Source organism: Temnothorax americanus, unplaced genomic scaffold, assembly GCF_048541705.1.
Source record: "Temnothorax americanus isolate GAGA-0224 unplaced genomic scaffold, ASM4854170v1 Scaffold40, whole genome shotgun sequence".
NCBI classification, from domain to species: Eukaryota; Metazoa; Arthropoda; class Insecta; order Hymenoptera; family Formicidae; genus Temnothorax; species Temnothorax americanus.
The window spans coordinates 1,115,032-1,135,347 of NW_027509548.1; the positions used below are offsets into that span (position 1 = coordinate 1,115,032).

Genomic DNA, 20,316 nt, shown 5'->3' on the forward strand with positions numbered 1-20,316 from the left:
TCAATCTTTTAGTATTTGGATTTAAATATGGTTGATCGAGATCCGTACTACTGCGCATCCATGGAAATGAATACTTGTCTCATTACGTTATTGTTTAGCTCACCACTAATTCCACGTATTTTTTACATTAATCTTTCACAAATCTTAATTAGAAATCCATTTTAATTATATGTAATTGTTTGCGTATTCAAATTTCGCGGGTGCATTTGGACCCTAACGCGATTGGTCGAAGCGCGTACTACTGCGCATCCACGGGAATGATTCACCTGTCTTATTACACCATGATCCCAATCAAAACACGCGCGTCTGACACGCAACGATAAATTAGAAAGAGAGAGAAACTTATAACAGTGAGAGGAAGTGAGACAGATTATCGATGTTCTGATTGGTTACATACCTCGCACGCGCATGTGCAGTTCATTTTCATCCACGCTAACATCAAAAGTGCCGACAGAGAGTTGCGCTACTGTATATACTGTGCTTACACCATGGTTACAACGTCGTCTGCAGCAGTCTACAGCAGTGAGGTCGTGAGGTGTAGCCATGTAGCGTTGTAGTTGTAGCAATTGATGCGATGAAGAGATGGAGCTAAAAGAAAGATATAACGTGAGAATGCTGAGAGAGAAAATGAAAGGAAAATTCTCGAAAATAAAGGTTGTCAATGCGCGGGAGAATAATTATGTCGCTACCATACAGCGCAAAGAAAAGACATGTGCAAGTGAGGTTAGAAAGAATAATTAACATTGTTTACTTTTTGATTTTCAAGGTTTGATTGGCAAATAATTGAAACTTATTGTTTATATAGGTACAAAACAATTCTCCGGAATGTTTGCATGCAGAGGATTAATACAACCCTGGTAACCAGTTTGCTAGTTCAGATGCGTCCCGAAGAAGTGTGCAAGAAATCAGTCCAGAATTGCGACAAAAGTGCATAATATCTGTGATTGAACGAGTACTTACTGTACTATTGCAGTAGTCTGCTGTAAGAAGCTACTGTGAAATTTTATACTATTTGTTAAAAGTAAACATGTAGCAGAAATGTGAAAACAATATGGAAGTATCTTTTGAGTACAGATCCAACCGGCAGAAACGTGAAAAGAACGTGCAAGCATCTGCCCGTGAGAAAAAGAGCAGTCGAGTGTGCTAGACGCTTGAAACATATTTGCAGCAAAATTTCACAAGTGTATAATGTCGCTTAAATTGTTGTTTTTGCCGTATAGATCCGAGTGACAAAAATGCGAAAAAAGCGTGCAAGCATCTGCCCGTCAGAAAAAGAACAGCCGAGCGCGCTAAACTCCCAGACAGCACAAAATATTTATAAAATATTTATAAAAAATATTTAAATATTTTGAAAATATATACGTTGAATATTTTGTAAATATTATTATAATGTCCGGAAAATAAAAGATTATAATAAATATTTTAAAATAAAGTGTAAATAATTATCATCAATATTATTAAAGTAGTTTTTAATTTATGTTATAAATATTTATAGAAATAATTACTGTAAGTTAAGTGGAAATTGTGAAACTGTTATAGCTTCGTGCTGTGAGATGTAGGCTATACGGTTCATTTTGGCGTTACAAATTTCGAAAAATGTTTGATTGATAAATCAGATGTACGGTATATTCTGCCAAAATAACAAAGATAACGCTCTCAATAACGATAAATAAACAAAACAAGGCAAATGAGAGCTCGTTCGCGACGATGGACGGGCGACAGTAATAAAATATTACAAAAATTGAATAAAATATATATAATAAAGTAAACGTTTCGGTCCTTGATTTGGACCCTCCTCAGTACATATAGCTAGTCGAGTGAAATGCAGTGGTCACAAGTAGTCAAAAATGCCGCGTAATACTTATTGTATTACGCGGAGAGATGGTGTCGTATATCTTATCAATTTGACTGTCAGGTAACTCTTGTGATCACTTTTTAAGGTATGACTATATATATTTGTTTAATTTATTTCTTTTTATGGAATTAAGGTAACAGTCACGTTGAGGATACGAGATCCACATTCTCATAATCGGAGAGCGGAATAACTGCATTTTTGACTACTTGTGACCACTGCATTTCACTCGACCAGCTATATGTACTGAGGAGGGTCCAAACCAAGGACCGAAACGTTTACTTTATTATATATATTTTATTCAAATTGTTGAATTTGTAATATTTTATTACTGTCGCCCGTCCATCGTCGCGAACAAGCTCTCATTTGCCTTGTTTTGTTTATTTTTGCCAAAATCATTTGTATTTCTGCTGCTCTACTTCTTACGCAAGCATCTGCCGTAATTCTTGTTGAATTCTGCTGTATGTGCTAGTTTGCAACAATGCCGCTAGGCGGCGCATAATGGTAAAACTAACTCGCAAGTAAATTTCAGTTGGGATCTAATATAAGCAGGCCTCCGGCGAAACGCGAAGCAAAATCATGACATTCGCGACAATCTTCGCCAGCAATACAACGCAAGGCTTACCCAACAGTCCCAACACCACTGCGGTGTTATAAATATAAAAAATATTTTTGTAAATTATTTTAATCTTTCTAAGAAATATTTTAAAAATATTTTGTGTTTTATGGGTAGCAGTAGGCGCTGCTACAAATCTAGCGCGATTATGTTGCATTGCGATTTGCGCAAGCATCTGCCACATTTCTTGCACTATTTTGCTATATGTAAATGCATACACATATCTTCCACAATTCTGTTGCACTACGACGAGAACAAGTTTCTGCCAACAGAAAAATAGTCAAAGTTGGAAATAGAAAACGCATGATCTGCCCGAAAGTTAGTGCACGACTTTCGTGCAGTTTTACAGCAGAATTGCAAAGGATTGGTTACCAGGGAACATTTGTAATACAACATTTGAAACTTCACGCGATTTTGACACTCGGAAGATCATTCGCCTAACCTGTCGTACGTCATATTAAAACTACAATATCTTTTATAACTCATTGTCAACACCAAGTTTTCTTCTTATCATTAGAAAGATTATTATTTTAACTACAATTCCTTAGTTTTTTGTTTACCTGGCTCGCAACTTGCCAAGAAAATACATCATTTTGTTGTGGTTCACTTTACAACATAATTTAATTTCATAAAGATCTGTCGTTTTATGATCGAGGTAAGAGCCTCCTTAAGAATAATATTTGAAAAAAGATTATAGAACCAATAAATAGATTTAAAATATTTTTAAATATTTTTGAAAGATTCTCAAAATATTCTTAAAAATGTTATCACAAAAGGTTTTTTAACTTTTTTAAAAAATATTTCTAAAATAATTTTAAAATATTTCTTGCAATATTTTTATAGAAATATTCAGAAATATTTTTTGAAAACATTTTGTGCTGTATGGGTAGCCCATTTTCTATATTCGTAGATTTTTATTGGAGCCTAAATTTTAAATTTTAGATTTTTTGTTTAATTTAATTTTTCTTGGGATGTATTCCATATACTACCATATATTTAACTACTCCATATTCGCGGATTCCGTATTCGCGGCAGTTGTCAGGCACGTAACGCCCGCGAATAAGGAGTGTCGACTGGATTTATATTCATATTTTATATTAAAAATATGACAAAATTTTAAATATCTCAGGAAATTCTTAACAAAAGAGAACTTTATTATAGTGTTTTGAAAACATCTCGACGAAATCTACAACTTTTATTTCAAAGAAAAAGTTAAGTTTAATTTGAGAAATTGGTTGCTTTTAAAATTTCTTGAAAATGACATCTGCAACATAACTTACGTCGGAATTATGTGTTCTTCTTTAGACCATACAACTTTTGCCCGAAATATTTTTTCGTATCTTTCATATTTTTCGAGATATTTGCCTGTGTCGATTAAAATGAATCACTCTACATATTTTGAGTAGTATACGAGAATTTACAAAAAATGATATACTAGGTACTGTAAGATATTACAAGTACGTCCTGAGAATTTATGAGAAATAATGTACTACTAGAGAGATGTTACAGAAATGTTCGAAGTATATTATATACGATACGTATATTTACAGTATGAGTACAGAACATTCGAATGATATCATGCTGTATGGGCATAAATTTAATTAAACTTATAAAATTTATTTATAAAATTTTTTGTAAATTTATTTCAAACTTTATAAATATTAAAATAGTACGTTTAATTTTAACTAAAATACGGCGTAGAATATACTTTTTAAGTTCATATGTGTAGTTATAAAAGAATTTATAAACAAAGTAATTCTAAATCACACATTAATACAATCACAGGTAGTATGAACCTAAATACGATTAATTATTAATTATTGCGTAATATTACATTTTGAATAAAAGATCTAATAATAATACAGTGAACTACGTACATTGATACAAATACAAAATTGCAAATATCTTAAAATTACGTATTATTTAATGATTTAGATCTTTGTATAGTTTGTAGTTAATAAAGTTAATATTTTTTTCTTTAGAGTATTTAACGTACCATTAATCTCTTTTTGTAAGTTATGACACTTCTCTCAAAAAATGCCTTAATTTTTTTGATCCTTTACAAATTTTAAATCTAACAAATCACAAATTCTTTCGGATTCTTAATCAAATAGACCATTAACCCTTATGGATCTTAAGCAGGAAAGTCATCGGTATCGGATCAATCTCGTATTCTCAGCTTCCAAAATGACTGGCTGCGTTGCAATTAATTGCAGTAATAGAAGCAAAAAAGGGTTTCAACTTTTTCGAATTCCAATAAATGTGGAACGCCGAAAGAAGTGGCTTAAAAATCTTCGCCGTGAAAAATGGATACCAACCAAGTCAGCTTGTGTCTGTGAAGTATGTACATACAATGCTGTAAAAGCGAAGCATTATTTGTGCCTCATTAAATTGAAAATTAATTGTTTTTCTTATTACAGGTACACTTTGAGGAGTCACAATTTGAAAGTAGACGTGCTGACGGCTGGAGGAAACTGAAGCCAAATGCGATTCTTACTTTGTTTCTTAATCCACCTCCCAGGAAGTCTCCATACAAAGTAAATAAATTTCTTGCAAACTTTGCATAAATAATTTATTTCACTGAATTTTATTGTTTAAATTTTGTCAAATATTTAGAATGTGGTAGTCATAGATCTCGAGCTATACCGACTTTGGAATCGAGCTTGTGCTTTTCATCAAACTTTCTTCTTTTCTCTTATAATTATACATTCTTGAATATATGCAACATATTTGATAGCATATCAATGGTTTTCAGAAGTTACGAAATGAAGTTGCTGAAGTTTCAATTACTCCAAAAATGGTAATATTATTCGACGCACTTGTGGTTTTTAATAGAAATTGTTGATTTTTATTCAAAAAACTGTAACATTGTCCAAAATGTTGTAGAACATGGATTATGCTGCCCCATCAAACCATGATGTTTCCAATGAATCCAGTTATATGCCAAAAAGTTTACTGTCATCTGACAGTGAGCGGATTGCACGGGTGGTAGCCGGTTCGTCTTTGGAGGAGGAGACTGGACACTTGCGATCGACGCTTCAATCTGCACGGATGGTAGCCGGTTCGTCTTTGGAGGAGGAGAATGGACACTTGCGATCGACGCTTCAATCTGCACGGGTGGTAGCCAATTTGTCTGTGGAGGAGGAGAATCAGATGTTACGCACTTACGCAGCCAAATAGACAAGATAAAAACTGTAATGGAGTCATTTTTAAACAGTGAGCAGATCGAAATGTTACAAAAGGGGCGACTTCCGCATTGGTCTCATGAAAGTATAATCAAAGGTCTGAAATTTCGGCTTGCTTTGTCTGTTCACGGGTACGATTACCTCCGAAGTACTGGCTACCCGTTGCCTGCTTATAGCACGCTTGCCCGACGAATTCAGAATTTCAAATTAAACTTCGGAATTTTTGACGATGTTTTGGAGCTTCTGAAATTCAAGGTCGAAACGATGGACCCCACGGACAGATATTGCATATTATCTTATGACGAAATAGTCATATCAGTTCAACAGGATTATGATAAAAGCAGTGGTACATTTTCGGGTTATGTAACTTTAGGGTAGAATAAGGATGTTCTCGGTCAGAAAATTTTTTTAATTTTAGTTCGAGGAATAAAAAATTATTAGAAGCAAGTACTTGCTTGCCATGTGACTCCAAAAGAAAGCATCGATTCTGAAGATGTCAAAGAATTTATTGAGAAATGTATTGTATGTGTCGAAAAGTGCGGTCTGTACGTCTTAGCGTTATCTTCAAATTTGGATGCCAGAAATAGGAGTTTATGGTCTTCTATAGGCATAACCATTATGAAATTTGTACCCTACGTAAATTTATTCCACTTGAACGGACACGACATTTACGCAACGCCTGACGTTTGTCATATCTTGAAGAATTTAAAATCTGCACTCTTAAGGCAGGTGTTTTTACCAGAGGCATATGTGGAGCAAGAAAAGCTTCCATCAAATGTTGTAAGGGGATCGTATATATGTCAAAATGTTGTGGGAAAAAGAGATTCGCGAGGGGAGAGAAGTTCGGCGCCTGTATCATTTACGCTTCGAAGATGTCCATCCGTCCACATTCGACAAAATGAATGTAGGGGAGCGGCAGTTCGTTTTTTCTCTTTACAAACTGAAGTCGCGTTGAAAAGTGCAGTTGACGAAAAAGAACTTCCGGAAGAGGCATTTTTCTTCATCAAATTATTGATTTGTTTAAAGATACTGTTTTTCAAAAAAATTGGAAGCCGCTGAATTATGCCGTAATTCTGGCAACTTTGTCTTTCGCCGATATGGCTTTAAAAGAAGCGTCCGTTGACATTGCGGCAGAAAGTGTCGGTTCAACAAAAAATCATGTCGAGCTTGATGTGCACACTATTACGTTTAGTTATTTTTCCGATATTGTCAGCGAATACGATGCAAAGAATGCATTCCATTTGGCTGGAAGTACGACGAATGCAGTTGTAAAGCATATTTGCGGAGAATGTGTTGCATTTTCGTTAAGGCAAAATTTACTACAGAATGAATTTATAAAAAAGGCGAAACTATACTCGACAGCATTGAACTTGGGTGGCTTGAAAGAGCCTTGTTTTGAAACGTTCAACTTAGTTTTACATTCTGATCATTACTATAAAATCTACAAGGATTTCATTTTGAGGAATGGAAACTCCAGGCTCATCGAATGCATTCATAAAAATGTAGAGATAATTCTTCCCACGTGTTGTGATTAAAAAAAAAAAATATTAAGCATCTTTTCACTGTTCGTTCGTTTTGTACAAAAAATTTTTCTGAAAACAGCAAACAACAGAAAAACGTTTTTGGGTCTGCAAGCTTGAAAAAAGCTTAACCAAAGAGTACTTACACATATAAGTAAACCTTTTGAAACTGCTTGTTACTTTGTAATAAATATTATATATGGTCTATAAATATGTATTTTATGATCGAAATAAAGTATCGTTTTTAAAAATTAATTCCTCTGGAGATATTGTGAGCATGAGTTTTTATTAGTCAATGCACATTATTATTATTATTATGCAGTTTCAGTGTTATTTATGGAGTAACAATCTTTTGGAAAATGAAATTTATTTCATACAGTTCAAAACCATTTTATTTGATACAAAGTATAATTGTTTATTTGTACAATAGTTTTATTTGATACAAAGTAATCAAAAACGGCAAATAAATTATTTGACACTGTGCTGTTGTAAATATTCAGCAACTTTCGGATTATGAGAGAACATTTTTAAAATAAGATGTAACCGTTTCAGCTTACTCTTCAGGTAGAGATTTTTGACCAACAAGCTTTCAGTTTTTTTATCTGCGTAAATACTCTTGAAGCTTAGGGTCCTGAAATGAGTGGAAGTATATTAAATATGATAAACATGTTTAAACAAATGTCAACTGAGGACAATCAAAAAAATCTAAATACTTAATCTAAAAACACAAATATGTGAAAAAATGACAAAACTGCAACATGAAAACAATTTTTCGCGATGAGTATTATTTAAATAATATATCTTCTGTTCTTGAAATTACTGCTCCGAATACGTACAATGAAACGGTGTCACGATGTGTCAATTTACGAAAAATACGACACTTATAAAACAAATTATACTGTCGCGCGTTTAAGAACACACGTCTAATCAATTAAGAATCAATTAATACTTATTTTCAGTTTTACAGAATCGATATTTCAGCTTCATTTTTACATTAATCGCGAGACCGAAAAGTGTATTGACGCTTACGAAAAGGGGGGTTTTATCTGTTACATTCCTCGGGTGAGGAAATAAGGTGCCTTGTACCCTAAGGTAATTAGCACAAGCGATGTAGACCTAGTCATTTATTCACACTACTACCGTGATACACTTAAATACCTTAATCTTTTGATCCTTTACGAATCTTAAGCCTTGCAGATTGTGAATCCTTTCCGATTCCCAATCGTGCAGACCATTAATCCATAAGGATCTTAATCGGAAAAAACTTCTTAACAAAGTATATATGGGACGAAGGCCGGGTCGGATTCGAACCACGGACCTTGGTGTTACTAATCATTCGCGTAGGCACTGAGCCACGCGTCATCCCACGCTTACGAAAAGGTTCCTTGAAAGGTTACGTTTTCACATATGATTGGACACAAAATGGCGGACGAGAATACTCACATTTAATAGAGCCTTATCATAAGCAGGGAGCACACACTTCTGCACAACGCATAATACCTAAGCATAAGAAAATTGATTGGTCTATTTCCTTATGCACATGTGTACGGACCAATCAATTTTCTTATGCTTAGGCTGAGTTTCCACTGAGGCTGAGTTTCCACTGAGCGCGTCACGCGTCGCGTCGTCACAAGTTAACCAATCAAAACATCCCATTTCATTACATTCTTGTGACGGGATCGAAATGAGATGTTTTGATTGGTTCAACTTGGACGACGCGACGCATGACGCGCTCAGTGGAAACTCAACCTTAAGAAGGAGGTCGAACTCCGTAAAACAAAAGTGGTTCCCATGAAGTAAGAGTAAGGGTGCCATTACATGGAGCGCGGAAACGCGGAAGCGCGGAACAGAATAGTAACTAGATTCCGCGTTTCCGCGAGTTGAGTCACGCACGTTTGAACGGAAAAGCGGAATCCGCTATTATCGTGTATATGTATGTATGTATGGCTGCGTTTCGATATTCACTGCCAGTACTTAACGCAGCCTATGTACATATGTACCCTGCATATAAGATATACTTCATAATAACCATCAACATGATGTTTGGATCTATAATATTATACTGCCACTTTTATTAAATAATAAAGTAATCAAAGAGTATGTGTAAAAGCTTTTTTTTTCAATGTGATTAAACAGCTCCGAAATTTGATGGAGTATACTGTATCCGCGTTGACAACGGATTTTGACGCGTTCGTTTCGCGAGTTTGTTTCTCCTTATATTACATGGAGCACAATTTGCGCGGAAAAGTATAGTGACAAATAGACATTTGTATTCATTTCTTAAAATTGTGTTCACTTAATTCATTGCAATTTTTATTAATATGCTTATCTTTTCAGCTTATCTATTGAATACAAGCATTTTAATCAATAAATACCGTTAAAAATTAATATTTTATAATTCTCCGTTCCGCTTTTCCGCTCAAAATATGCTCCATGTAATATTAAGGCATTCAAAACAGACGGAACGGATCGACGAAAATCTAGTAAATTTTGTCTTCCGCGCTTCCGCGTTTCCGCGTTTCCGCGCTCCATGTAATGGCACCCTAAGGAGATCGAACTTCATAGCGCGCGAGTAGAAAAAGTGGTCTCGATTCGTGGCACCGAATTGAGAGGGAGTCTGCTGAAGGGAATGAATTCTTATCGATGGGCGCCATTTTCAACCTATAGTGCATGTAACATATACTGTAGGATTTTCAGCACTCGTGATCTCGTGAACGCACCCTAACCTTACCCGGCGGCTCCGGTCTGAGTCCGGTCTCTTACTTCGTGCTCCTTCGTGCTCAGTTTGTTTACCTGTGCATAAGAGTTTAAGAAGAAAATATATTAAGAAAATATCGTGAAATGGCGTATTGGATAAATGGATGCACCACGAAAGGAGGAAAAAAAGAGACTTTCACAAAAAAAAGTCTTTTTACAGCTCGCACGGAAAAAATGTTGCAATGTTGGCGTGACAATGGAATTGCTGCGAGAGGCATCAATTTTTTGAACAAAAAAAGTCGCATCTGTGAGTTGCATTTTGAGAAAGATGATATTCTCAGAGAAGATATTTTTCATGTGGCAAATGGTGCAACTATTAAGGTACAACGTAAAATACCGAAGTTGAAAGAAGATGCTGTTCCATCTATTTTTCCATCAAAGATTAGTTACTGTCGTTTAAATCACATTAACGAGGAGAAACTGAAAGAACAGCAGAATGAAGAAACGATACGGGTCAGTTGAAGAGTACGGTTAATTGTTCCGTTTCCGTGCCAGCTGAATGTGAATCAGACAATCCTATCTTACATCACGAACAAGGTTGTTCAGTAAATGGAGATAACGAGTTGCAAACGTGGACTGAAATAAAGAAAAATCTGACAAGTCTTACTCTTACATCAGAATACTGGATGCCCGTGATCACAGAAGAGATGGTAATGTGGGCATACTGGAAGGAAGATTTATCTTCCTGTACTTGGCGTGCTATACTTGACAAAAATATGACACTTCATGTAAGTACCTATCATTGGGTATATTGTAAGATTATGAATACAAAGTCTTTCATGTCACTTCCTGTCACATTTGAAATGTATCTAATGATTTCAGATTTGTGTTGGAGAAAGAGAAATTAATTCTCTAAGTGCGAAAATAAAAAGTATGGAAGACATTCAGAATGTTCTTCAAAAATTATCCAATATTAATCCATGTAAGGAAGTCGGCAGTAAAACCTGGTACGTGTTAACATTTATTTATTATCATGTATTTAAATTTTTTTAAATGATATGATGAAAAGCTTTATATATATATATATATATATATATATATATATATATATATATTTTATAAGTAAAAGTACAAAGTTTAAAAAATTGTTTCTACATTTGCATTCATTACGTTATCGTTCATTTTGTAGTGCAAAATTGTGCGTTGGATATGTGACAGAAGATTGCTTAGTACGTGGTGTGCAGCGCCAAAGATGTATTCCGTGTGCGAAAAAGTACAAAAATATACTTAAAAAGTCGAAGAGGCCAACACCACTGCAAACATTGTCAAAGAGCGGTCAATCCCTGCGTACGAGATGTAAAAACATTTCTCGGAAAACTTTTAGACTTCAAAATAAAGTAGACTTTTCAAATATTCATTATTAAATATTCTGACTTGTAAGAGTGAACGTGTTATCTCAATAATTTGTATTGCGTAACGCAGGTTGTACGTCTAAAAAAGGCAGTACAGTGTATAAGAAAGAAATGTGCTCAGGCAAATGCACAGGCAGTGACAGATGCTATATCAAAATTACCCATTAATCAGCAATTGTCTGTGCAAGCATGTCTTTCAGCTTCTAAAGCAAAAAATATTAGAGGCATGAGATACACCACACAGTGGGTGTATGAATGCTTGTTATTGCGGATCAAAAGCAAAGACGTACAACCACCTTCGAAATCACAACATTCTTACTCTGCCATGCATTGATACGTTAAATCGGTACATTCAAGCAATCAAGGGTTGCTATGGTTTCCAAAAAAACACGTTCAAAATGTTAAAGGAAAAAAGTACGAAAATGGAACCGTCTGATGTGCGTGGTACGTTAATTCTACTAAATTTCTAACATGTACGTTACATAAATTAACGTTTTTTTTTACTTATTACATTAATTGTTGCATATTTGTTGCAGGTGTTTTGCTGTTAGATAGGATAAAAGTTTCCAAAACAGTCGCATTTAATCGTAACAATCTTCAAGTTGAGGGTTTTACAAATTTGGGGAAATACACTCCAAAACACCAAGCTGGAAAAAAAGGAGACCACGCACTGGTGTTCATGTTCCAACCTTTTAAGGGCAAGTGGGTGCAAACACTAGGATGCTTTCTTAGTTGCGGAAGTGCATCTGGAGCAGTTTTGCATCAACTTGTTATGGAATGCATCATTTTAACCGAGAAATCCGGCTTTAAAGTTGACGGAGTCGCATCAGATGGCGCATCTTGGAACCGCTCTATGTGGGACAAGTTTGGTGTAACGGAGGAGGAGGTCAGTGTTCCGCATATCATGGACCTGGAGCGACGCCTGTGATTTTTTTCAGATTTCCCTCATTTAATTAAATGCTTGCGAAATTTCTTCACCAAGCACAATAAGTATGAGGGTATTTGGGTTAGTAGCAGCAAACCATGTATTAATTCTATAAACGTGTGTATAAATCAATACAAGCTTTCAGTGTTATTATTGTTGTGCTTTCCGTTGTTTCCAGACACCAGATGGTATGCTGTCGCTAAAGCATTGGTATGCTCTACTTGCGATAGAAAATCCGAAATCTTTTAATCTGAAAGTTAATTATAAGTTAACAGAGAAACATGTGAAACCGAGGTACTATCAGAAAATGAACGTCGCGCTGGCATTCCAAGTAATTGAAATCACCAATTTTAGTGTAAGTGTACTTAGACTGCATTTGCACTGCAAGTGTACTTACAGTGCAAATGTATTACAACATATAATAATAATAATTGTTTTTGCAGTTTTTCGGAGTTGCTCATGCAATGGAATTGTTCAGAAATAATCATTCAGATCTTACGGATTGTGATGGATCTATACAGTTTTGTACTAGGCTTAAAGCATTGATTGCAGCGATGAACAGTCGAACGCCGATGAATGCATAAAAACCAAGCAACCAATCGTGGAAGGTAAACAGTATTTGATAGTACATGTTCTAAAAGTACGTTGCACAAGAACAATTATTAATTTCGAGCTTTTTTTTCACTGGTATAGGACATAGAAAACTTCCTGCAATATCTGCAAGCATGGGAGAAGGAAGCTAAAAAAAGAGATTATGAATTTATAACAGAATCAACATGCTATGGATTAAAAGTATCCTTGAAAGCAGCCCTAGAAATTTGTACTTTTTTGGTACAGAAGTGCAATTTTATATATTTGATGACTGCACGTCTTAACCAAGACAATCTAGAGGTATACAATTATTTTACTTTTAAACTTACGGAATCAACACAATGTAGTTTGCAAAAAATCGTAATCTTTTATTTCAGCGCTTTTTCGGCATGATGCGGCATTGCTGTGGGTCCAACGAACATCCTGACTCTCAGCTTTTCATTCAAATGTATAAACTAGTGTCAACATATTCGCTAGTAAAACCGCCAAAAGGTTGTAACATATCTGGAGGAGAACTTATGAATGTTCTTTTGAGTATTAAAGACATAAGATTCCGCAGAAAGGCAACAGCAATGGCTGGATCAAATCGACACTATATTAGACAGAGGCAAAAGTGTCGATATTTTAGCAGAGGCTGCTTCTGAGCTTGATGGTCATGACTACTTCCTGTGCACGACTTCCGACTACGTGTTAAGTTATATTGCTGGGTTGCGTTCCAAAATTCACTCTGGGTAACTAAAATCTATAGTTTACGTCACGTACACTATAGCATTTTAGTTAACTAGAGTGAATTTTGGAACGCAGCCCTGGATACGTTGCCAGGAAAGGACCGAGATTTGTCAAATTTGGAGACGGTAAGCAACCCACAGTGTGCGAGGATTGCCTCAAAACGTTGGTATTAGGACCGAATGACCCAATACCAGAGAAACATCGATTAATATTGCTAAAAACAAAAGGGAGCCTTAAACACCCGTCAGCTGCACTAGTCGACTTGCTATCGATTTTGGAACAAGGAACAATCGAAGCGACCAAAACGGGTGACATAAATGCTGATACGTTATTCAGCATCACAAATAGAATAGAGGCACTATCCCCTCTACCTGTAGTTGGTTGTATAAAACATGACAATGAGGTTACGCGCAAGATTATACGATTTTTCCTAACCACGAGAATGTTTTTTCTGTGCAAGCGATCAAATGTAAATAATAACGTTGAAAAAGAGCAAACAAAAAAAAGGAGAAAATGTTCCAAGTTGAGCCATGCAAGTGATAGTTGCTACAACAATATACAATCTCCAATCGCTCCAATCTGTTCCGAAGAAAATGCAGCACACACCACCATAAAACTAAAACCCGCCAGGAAAAGAAAATACCAAAAACAAGGTGCAATAATAAATAAAGAAAATGTATATAAAGGGAATAAAAAACAAAAAACATAAATTATAAAATTGTAACTTTATTTTCTTTTTTCATTTGTATAATTGTATAATTTGATGATTGTATAATTTGATGATTATATAATTTGATAATTGTATAATTTGATGATTGTATAATTTAATAATTGTATAATTGTATAAAATAAATTCAGACGTTTGCAATTTACTGTAAATGTACAATTAACAGGATGTGAATTAAACTGAATCCAGCGTTTTTAAAATTTCGCTAATCTCATCAATACTTGTTACTTTTATATGTTTTGAAAAGGGCATAAAAAATCTTGTCATCAATATAAATATATTAATATGTAAATTTGGGAATACAGCGATTTTTTTTCTGACACTGAAATCATTTTTTGCCTTCATAAAACCGAAAAACTTGTCGTTTCCACTTGAAAATCCCCAATTCAAAGAAGGCCGTTCAACTAAATTCAAACTTCTTTGCAAATATTTGAATTTTAATTCATCTGTCTCATGCTCTACTTTATTTGAGCTTTCTTCCATTATACGACTGAAAAAATATTATGCATTATTCACTTTTATTTAATCAAGCTTACTTGTTTATTTTCATTACTTACGTTTTTGTTTTATTGCTTTTGATGTGGATATTTTCCGTCTCCTGCTGTCGGATTACGTTATAACACAATGCACGCAATAAAAGAGACTTCCTTTTAATGCTTTCTCAGTTTATTTGGCTTTATAAATGGCTTGCAAATCGGAATAACAAACATATACAGCGACCAGTGACGCAAGACGCAACATGTACATACAGCTGACCGGGTAAGGGTTAGGGTGCGTTCATGAGTACAGAAAATCCTACAGTATATGTTGCATGCACTATAGGTTGAAAATGGCGCCCATCGATAAGAATCCATTTCCTTCAGCGGACTCCCTCTCAATTCGGTGCCACAAATCGGGACCACTTTTGTTTCACGGAGTTCGGCCTCCTTCTCTCTTACTTCATGGTGGTTCCGATTTGTGGCACCGAATTGAGAGGGAGTCCGCTGAAGGGAATGGATTCTTATTGATGGGCGCCATTTTCAACCTATAGTGCATGCAACATATACTGTAGGATTTTCTGTAGTCATGAACGCACCCTAACCTTACCCGGTCAGCTGCATGTACATGTTGCGTCTTGCGTCACTGGTCGCTGTATTATGTTTGTTATTCCGATTTGCAAGCCAATTATAAAGACAAATAAACTGAGAAAGCATTAAAAGGAAGTTTCTTTTATTGCGTGCATTGTGTTATAACGTAATCCGACAGCAGGAGACGGAAAATATCCATATCAAAAGCAATAAAACAAAAACGAAAGTAATGAAAGTAAACAAGTAAACTTGATTAAATAAAAGTGAATAATGCATAATATTTTTTCAGTCGTATAATGGAAGAAAGACAGATGAATTAAAATTCAAATATTTGCAAAGAAGTTTGAATTTAGTTGAACGGCCTTCTTTGAATTGGGGATTTTCAAATGGAAACGACAAGTTTTTCGGTTTTATGAAGGCAGAAAATGATTTCAGTGTCAGAAAAAGAGAATCGCTGTATTCCCAAATTTACATATTAATATTTATATTGATGACAAGATTATGCCCTTTTCAAAACATATAAAAGTAACAAGTATTGATGAGATTAGCGAAATTTTAAAAATGCTGGATTCAGTTTAATTCACATCATGTTAATTGTACAACATTTACAGTAAATTGCAAACGTCTGAATTTATGTTATACAATTATACAATTATCAAATTATACAATCATCAAATTATACAATCATGAAATTATACAATCAGCAAATTATACAATTATCAAATTATATAATCATCAAATTGTACAATCATCAAATTATACAATTATACAAATAAAAAAAGAAAATAAAGTTACAATTTTATAATTTATGTTTTTTGTTTTTTATTCCCTTTATATACATTTTCTTTATTTATTATTGCACCTTGTTTTTGGTACTTTCTTTTTCTGGCAGGTTTTAGTTCTATGGTAGTGTGTGCTGTATTTTCTTCGGAACAAATTGGAGCGATTGGAGATTGTATATTGTTGTAGCAACTATCACTTGCATGGCTCAACTTGGAACATTTTCTCCTTTTTTTTGTTTGCTCCTTTTCAACGTTATTATTTACTAGCTCGTGGTCCTATAATCGGAAAAACGCGTTTAAATTTTGATGGAAATTTGACGCCAGTAGCGAGAAAAGCCTTGTCTAATAATGCACAAGAACACCCAGCTAACAAACCAACAGTATCTAACACATGCTTCTCGTCTCGTCATAATACTCCTCTACCGCTTTAGCTTACAATCGCGCAATTCTTGGCGATCGCCGAGGATAGCGGTATTTCGTTGTCCGAACCGTGCTTACATCTCACCTTACGTCAACGTAATAAGGACTCCAAAGAAGACGTGGTGCAGCCGATCGACAACGGACTGTTGAACTATAGAAGCATAGAGAGCTCGTTAGGCGTCTTCAGCGACGGCGGTGGATTGGCGGTGCTGGCGTGGCATTTGCCGCTGGTGCATCCGGATCCCGTCGTTCTTCGTCGAGTCACCAACGGACTCTATTTCACGCACAAAGCACGTGATTTCACGATGCACAGGTAAACAAACTGAGCACGAAGGAGCACGAAGTAAAGGCCATTGCACGTAACAAAGTTTTAGTCATAACCGTAAGGCCGTAAGAAAATAGACCAATCACACTCGATTCTTCGAGCTCAAGGAGAAAAATCGACTGTGATTGGTCTATTTTCTTACGGGCTTACGATTATGACTAAAACTTTGTTACGTGCAATGGCCTTAAGAGACCGGAGCCACCGGGTAAGGTTAGGGTGCGTTCACGAAATCACGAGTGCTGAAAATCCTACAGTATATGTTACATGCACTATAGGTTGAAAATGGCGCCCATCGATAAGAATTCATTCCCTTTAACGGACTCCGGGTCAAAGCACATAACATTGCGTAGCGATATACGACAGTTGTAGTCGTGGACATAAAGGTCAAAGCACATAACATTACTTAGCGATCTACGACTATCGTATATCACTATGTAATGTTATGTGCTTTGGCCCTTAACGCACAGGCTTTGGCGTATTCTGACAGTCAGAATACGCCAAAGCTTGTGCGTTTCTTATGTTCACGACTACGACTGTCGTATATCGCTACGCAATGTTACTTATGTGCTTTGGCTCTCTCTCTCAATTCGGTACCACGAATCGGGACCACTTTTTCTACTCGCGCGCTATGAAGTTCGATCTCCTTATACTCTTACTTCATGATACCGTGTCTTTCAAATACGATAACCGTCTTTCAATTGTTCATGTACATAGTGACGAATGTATTTGAACCATTCAGATACGGTTACGGTTTATCTGAAAGACGGTATTGCAAAGACTCCTTAATAATCGTTCAAATTAAAGCGGGGAGCACACACTTAAGCGGGAAGCACACACTTCTGCACAATGCATAATGCGTAAGCATAAGAAAATTGAAGGACATTTACGTCTCGTTCTCTGTCATCAGCCTAACGAATAATGCGTAAGCATAAGAAAAATTGATTGGTCCATACACATGTGCATAAGAAAATAGACCAATCAATTTTCTTATGCTTACGCATTATGCGTTATGCAGAAGTGTGTGTGTGTGTGTGTGCTCCCCGCTTTAATCCCCGATTTACGAAAAATACGACACTTATAACAAATTATACTGTCGCGCGTTTAAGAACACACGTCAATTAAGAATCAATTAATACTTATTTTCAGTTTTACAGAATCGATATTTCAGCTTCATTTTTACATTAATCGCGAGACCGAAAAGCGTATTGACGCTTACGAAAAGGTTCCTTGAAAGGTTATGTTTTCACATATGATTGGATACAAAATGGCGGACGAAATTCTTCGAGCTCAAGGAGAATAATCGACTGTGATTGGTCTATTTTCTTACGGCCTTACGATTATGACTAAAACTTTGTTACGTGCAATGGCCTTGATTGGTCCATACACATGTGCATAAGAAAATAGACCAATCAATTTTCTTATGCTTACGCATTATGCGTTGTGCAGAAGTGTGTGCTCTCCGCTTATGATAAGGCTCTATAATGTGAGTATTTTCGTCCGCCATTTTGTGTCCAATTATATGTGAAAACATAACCTTTCAAGGAACCTTTTCGTAAGCGTCAATACGCTTTTCGGTCTCGCGATTAATGTAAAAATGAAGCTGAAATATCGATTCTGTAAAACTGAAAATAAGTATTAATTGATTCTTAATTGATTAGACGTGTGTTCTTAAACGCGCGACAGTATAATTTGTTATAAGTGTCGTATTTTTCGTAAATCGGGGATTAAAGCGGGGAGCACACACACACACACACTTCTGCATAACGCATAATGCGTAAGCATAAGAAAATTGATTGGTCTATTTTTTTATGCACATGTGTATGGACCAATCAATTTTCTTATGCTTACGCATTATTTGTTAGGCTGATGACAGAGAACGAGACGTAAATGTCGTAGTCGTGGACGTAGGGTAAAAGACAGAGAAAAACTATTGTAGGCACACACACAATAGGCCTACGACTACGTTTTTCTTTGCCTTAAGGTCATCGCACACAAAATTGCATAGGCTGCATAAGCATAGCATAAGACCGCTGGACCAATGAGCATTTTATGTAAATCAATATGGCGACTCTATGCTGGATGCTCATTGGTCCAGCGGTCTTATGCTATGCTTATGCAGCCTATGCAATTTTGTGTGCGATGGCCTTTACCCTACGTTTACGACTACGACACTTCTCTGCCATCAGCCTTAAGGCCTGGACACACGAATCGACGGAAGACGTAAGACGTAAATCGTAAGAAAATCCACTAATCAGAGTCGACTCAGTCGACTATTCCCCTCTTCTTCCTCTTAAAGAGGGGAATAGTCGACTCTGATTGATGGATTTCCTTACAATTTACGTCTTACGTCTCCCGTCGATTCGTGTGTGAAGGCCTTTATGCAAAAGTGTGTGCTCCCCGCTTATGCACTCATACAGCCTACAACATGGCTGACCGTCACGTGATCGATTACCACTATCAAAGAAACCGACAGTCGTAACTATATGTAGTAACTGTGGAGTGATTAAGTAATATGGTAGCTCTCAGAGCCAACATGATTGCGTCTGATGTGATTGTAGATGTTAAAAATTTTTGTTCGTAATGTAAACAAGAAACTTACAAGTGACAGTTCCGCCAAATAACGTGTGCATCGATGAGAAGCAAACGTGCGATGAAAAGTAAAGCTGTTACGCGCGATACGTTTCTCATGTTTCGTTATCTATCATTAAATTCGACGAACACATATTTCGAGTGTGGAGTGTCGTTTGTAGTGGATCGACGTTATATCATCGATTGACAGACGGTGGTGGCTATTGTCATACTTGTCGTCGTGTATTGACTTCAACGATTGCCGCGTTTACACTATGTTCGCAACTCTGAAGAACAAGATACGTGAGGAGATCGGCAGTGACGTGTCTACCGTCGTCAAGAACGCTGGAAGTATACGCGGCATTAATTCCAGACACGTGTCCCAGGTAAATACAAAGTCACTGAATATCGTCAGTGCACATTTCAAGCTTTAAAGGCTGGTATAAAATACGTGGAGTAAGCCTGGAGTAAGGAGTAACAATCTTGGCATAAAATGCTTAAAACGATCTCGTCTAGAACGGTGAAGTAAGCGTAGAAATCACAATATAGGACTGTGTTCTAAAATACACTGCCAGCGCTGCAAATTTATAGTTCACGTTAACGTATAGGGTAAATCTGAAGGAGAGCTCCCTCCTCACCGATTTCGCTGAATTTAGGCTCAATCGACGCATTTTTGCACAAAACGAACGAATCAGGCAGAAAAAGCCCCGCTTTTCCCCGCGAAGCGAGATATTAACTGTTAAAGTTGACGACTATCAGGTTATGAGACCTGTCATACCGACGCGATGTAGCGACTGATAGCGACCACGAACATGTCAACGCTCCAATATCTGTAACATAAATAACGAAAATCACAACTTCTATAAAGCAGGGCATACACACGTGTGTGTGTGTGTGTGT

The 20,316-nt window shown here is 36.1% G+C and overlaps 2 protein-coding genes and 3 long non-coding RNA genes across 8 annotated transcripts in view; 2 read left to right on the forward strand and 3 right to left on the reverse strand.

Annotated features, from left to right (window-relative positions):
• The first annotated feature begins 503 nt into the window (after positions 1-503).
• On the forward strand, positions 504-7,428 carry LOC143902828 (uncharacterized). 2 transcript variants are annotated; one of them, XM_077416010.1, is made up of 5 exons: positions 504-723; positions 4,611-4,808; positions 4,889-5,005; positions 5,224-5,268; positions 5,355-7,428. In XM_077416010.1, the coding sequence occupies exons 1-5, from the start codon at positions 583-585 to the stop codon at positions 5,646-5,648; spliced, it is 795 nt and encodes a 264-aa protein (XP_077272136.1). In that variant the 5' UTR covers positions 504-582; the 3' UTR covers positions 5,649-7,428. The 2 variants fall into 2 exon arrangements, 1 of the variants encoding a protein (XP_077272136.1); XR_013258495.1 differs by lacking the exons at positions 4,611-4,808; positions 4,889-5,005; positions 5,224-5,268; positions 5,355-7,428 and adding exons at positions 806-982; positions 1,075-2,553 and having other exon boundaries at positions 584-723.
• Positions 5,027-16,986, reverse strand: LOC143902836 (uncharacterized). Of its 2 annotated transcripts, none has more exons than XR_013258500.1 (2): positions 16,609-16,986; positions 5,027-5,601 (listed from the first exon to the last, which is right to left on the reverse strand). It is a non-coding gene; the product is annotated as an uncharacterized LOC143902836 (long non-coding RNA). The 2 variants fall into 2 exon arrangements; XR_013258499.1 differs by lacking the exon at positions 5,027-5,601 and adding an exon at positions 16,215-16,379.
• On the reverse strand, positions 7,185-8,610 carry LOC143902834 (uncharacterized). Its single transcript, XR_013258497.1, has 2 exons — positions 8,332-8,610; positions 7,185-7,804 (listed from the first exon to the last, which is right to left on the reverse strand). It is a non-coding gene; the product is annotated as an uncharacterized LOC143902834 (long non-coding RNA).
• LOC143902835 (uncharacterized) lies at positions 14,234-15,214 on the reverse strand. Its single transcript, XR_013258498.1, has 2 exons — positions 14,812-15,214; positions 14,234-14,744 (listed from the first exon to the last, which is right to left on the reverse strand). It is a non-coding gene; the product is annotated as an uncharacterized LOC143902835 (long non-coding RNA).
• A 2,278-nt stretch (positions 16,987-19,264) lies between the features above and the next one.
• The window catches only part of LOC143902823 (uncharacterized), a 243,254-nt gene continuing 242,202 nt past the window's right edge, over positions 19,265-20,316 (forward strand). The window contains exon 1 of one of the 2 annotated variants that reach the window (XM_077416003.1): positions 19,265-19,802. In XM_077416003.1, coding sequence (XP_077272129.1) covers positions 19,692-19,802 — 111 coding nt within the window. In that variant the 5' untranslated portion in view covers positions 19,265-19,691. The remainder of the gene's footprint in view (positions 19,803-20,316) is intronic. The other variant, XM_077416002.1, reaches the window with a different exon arrangement.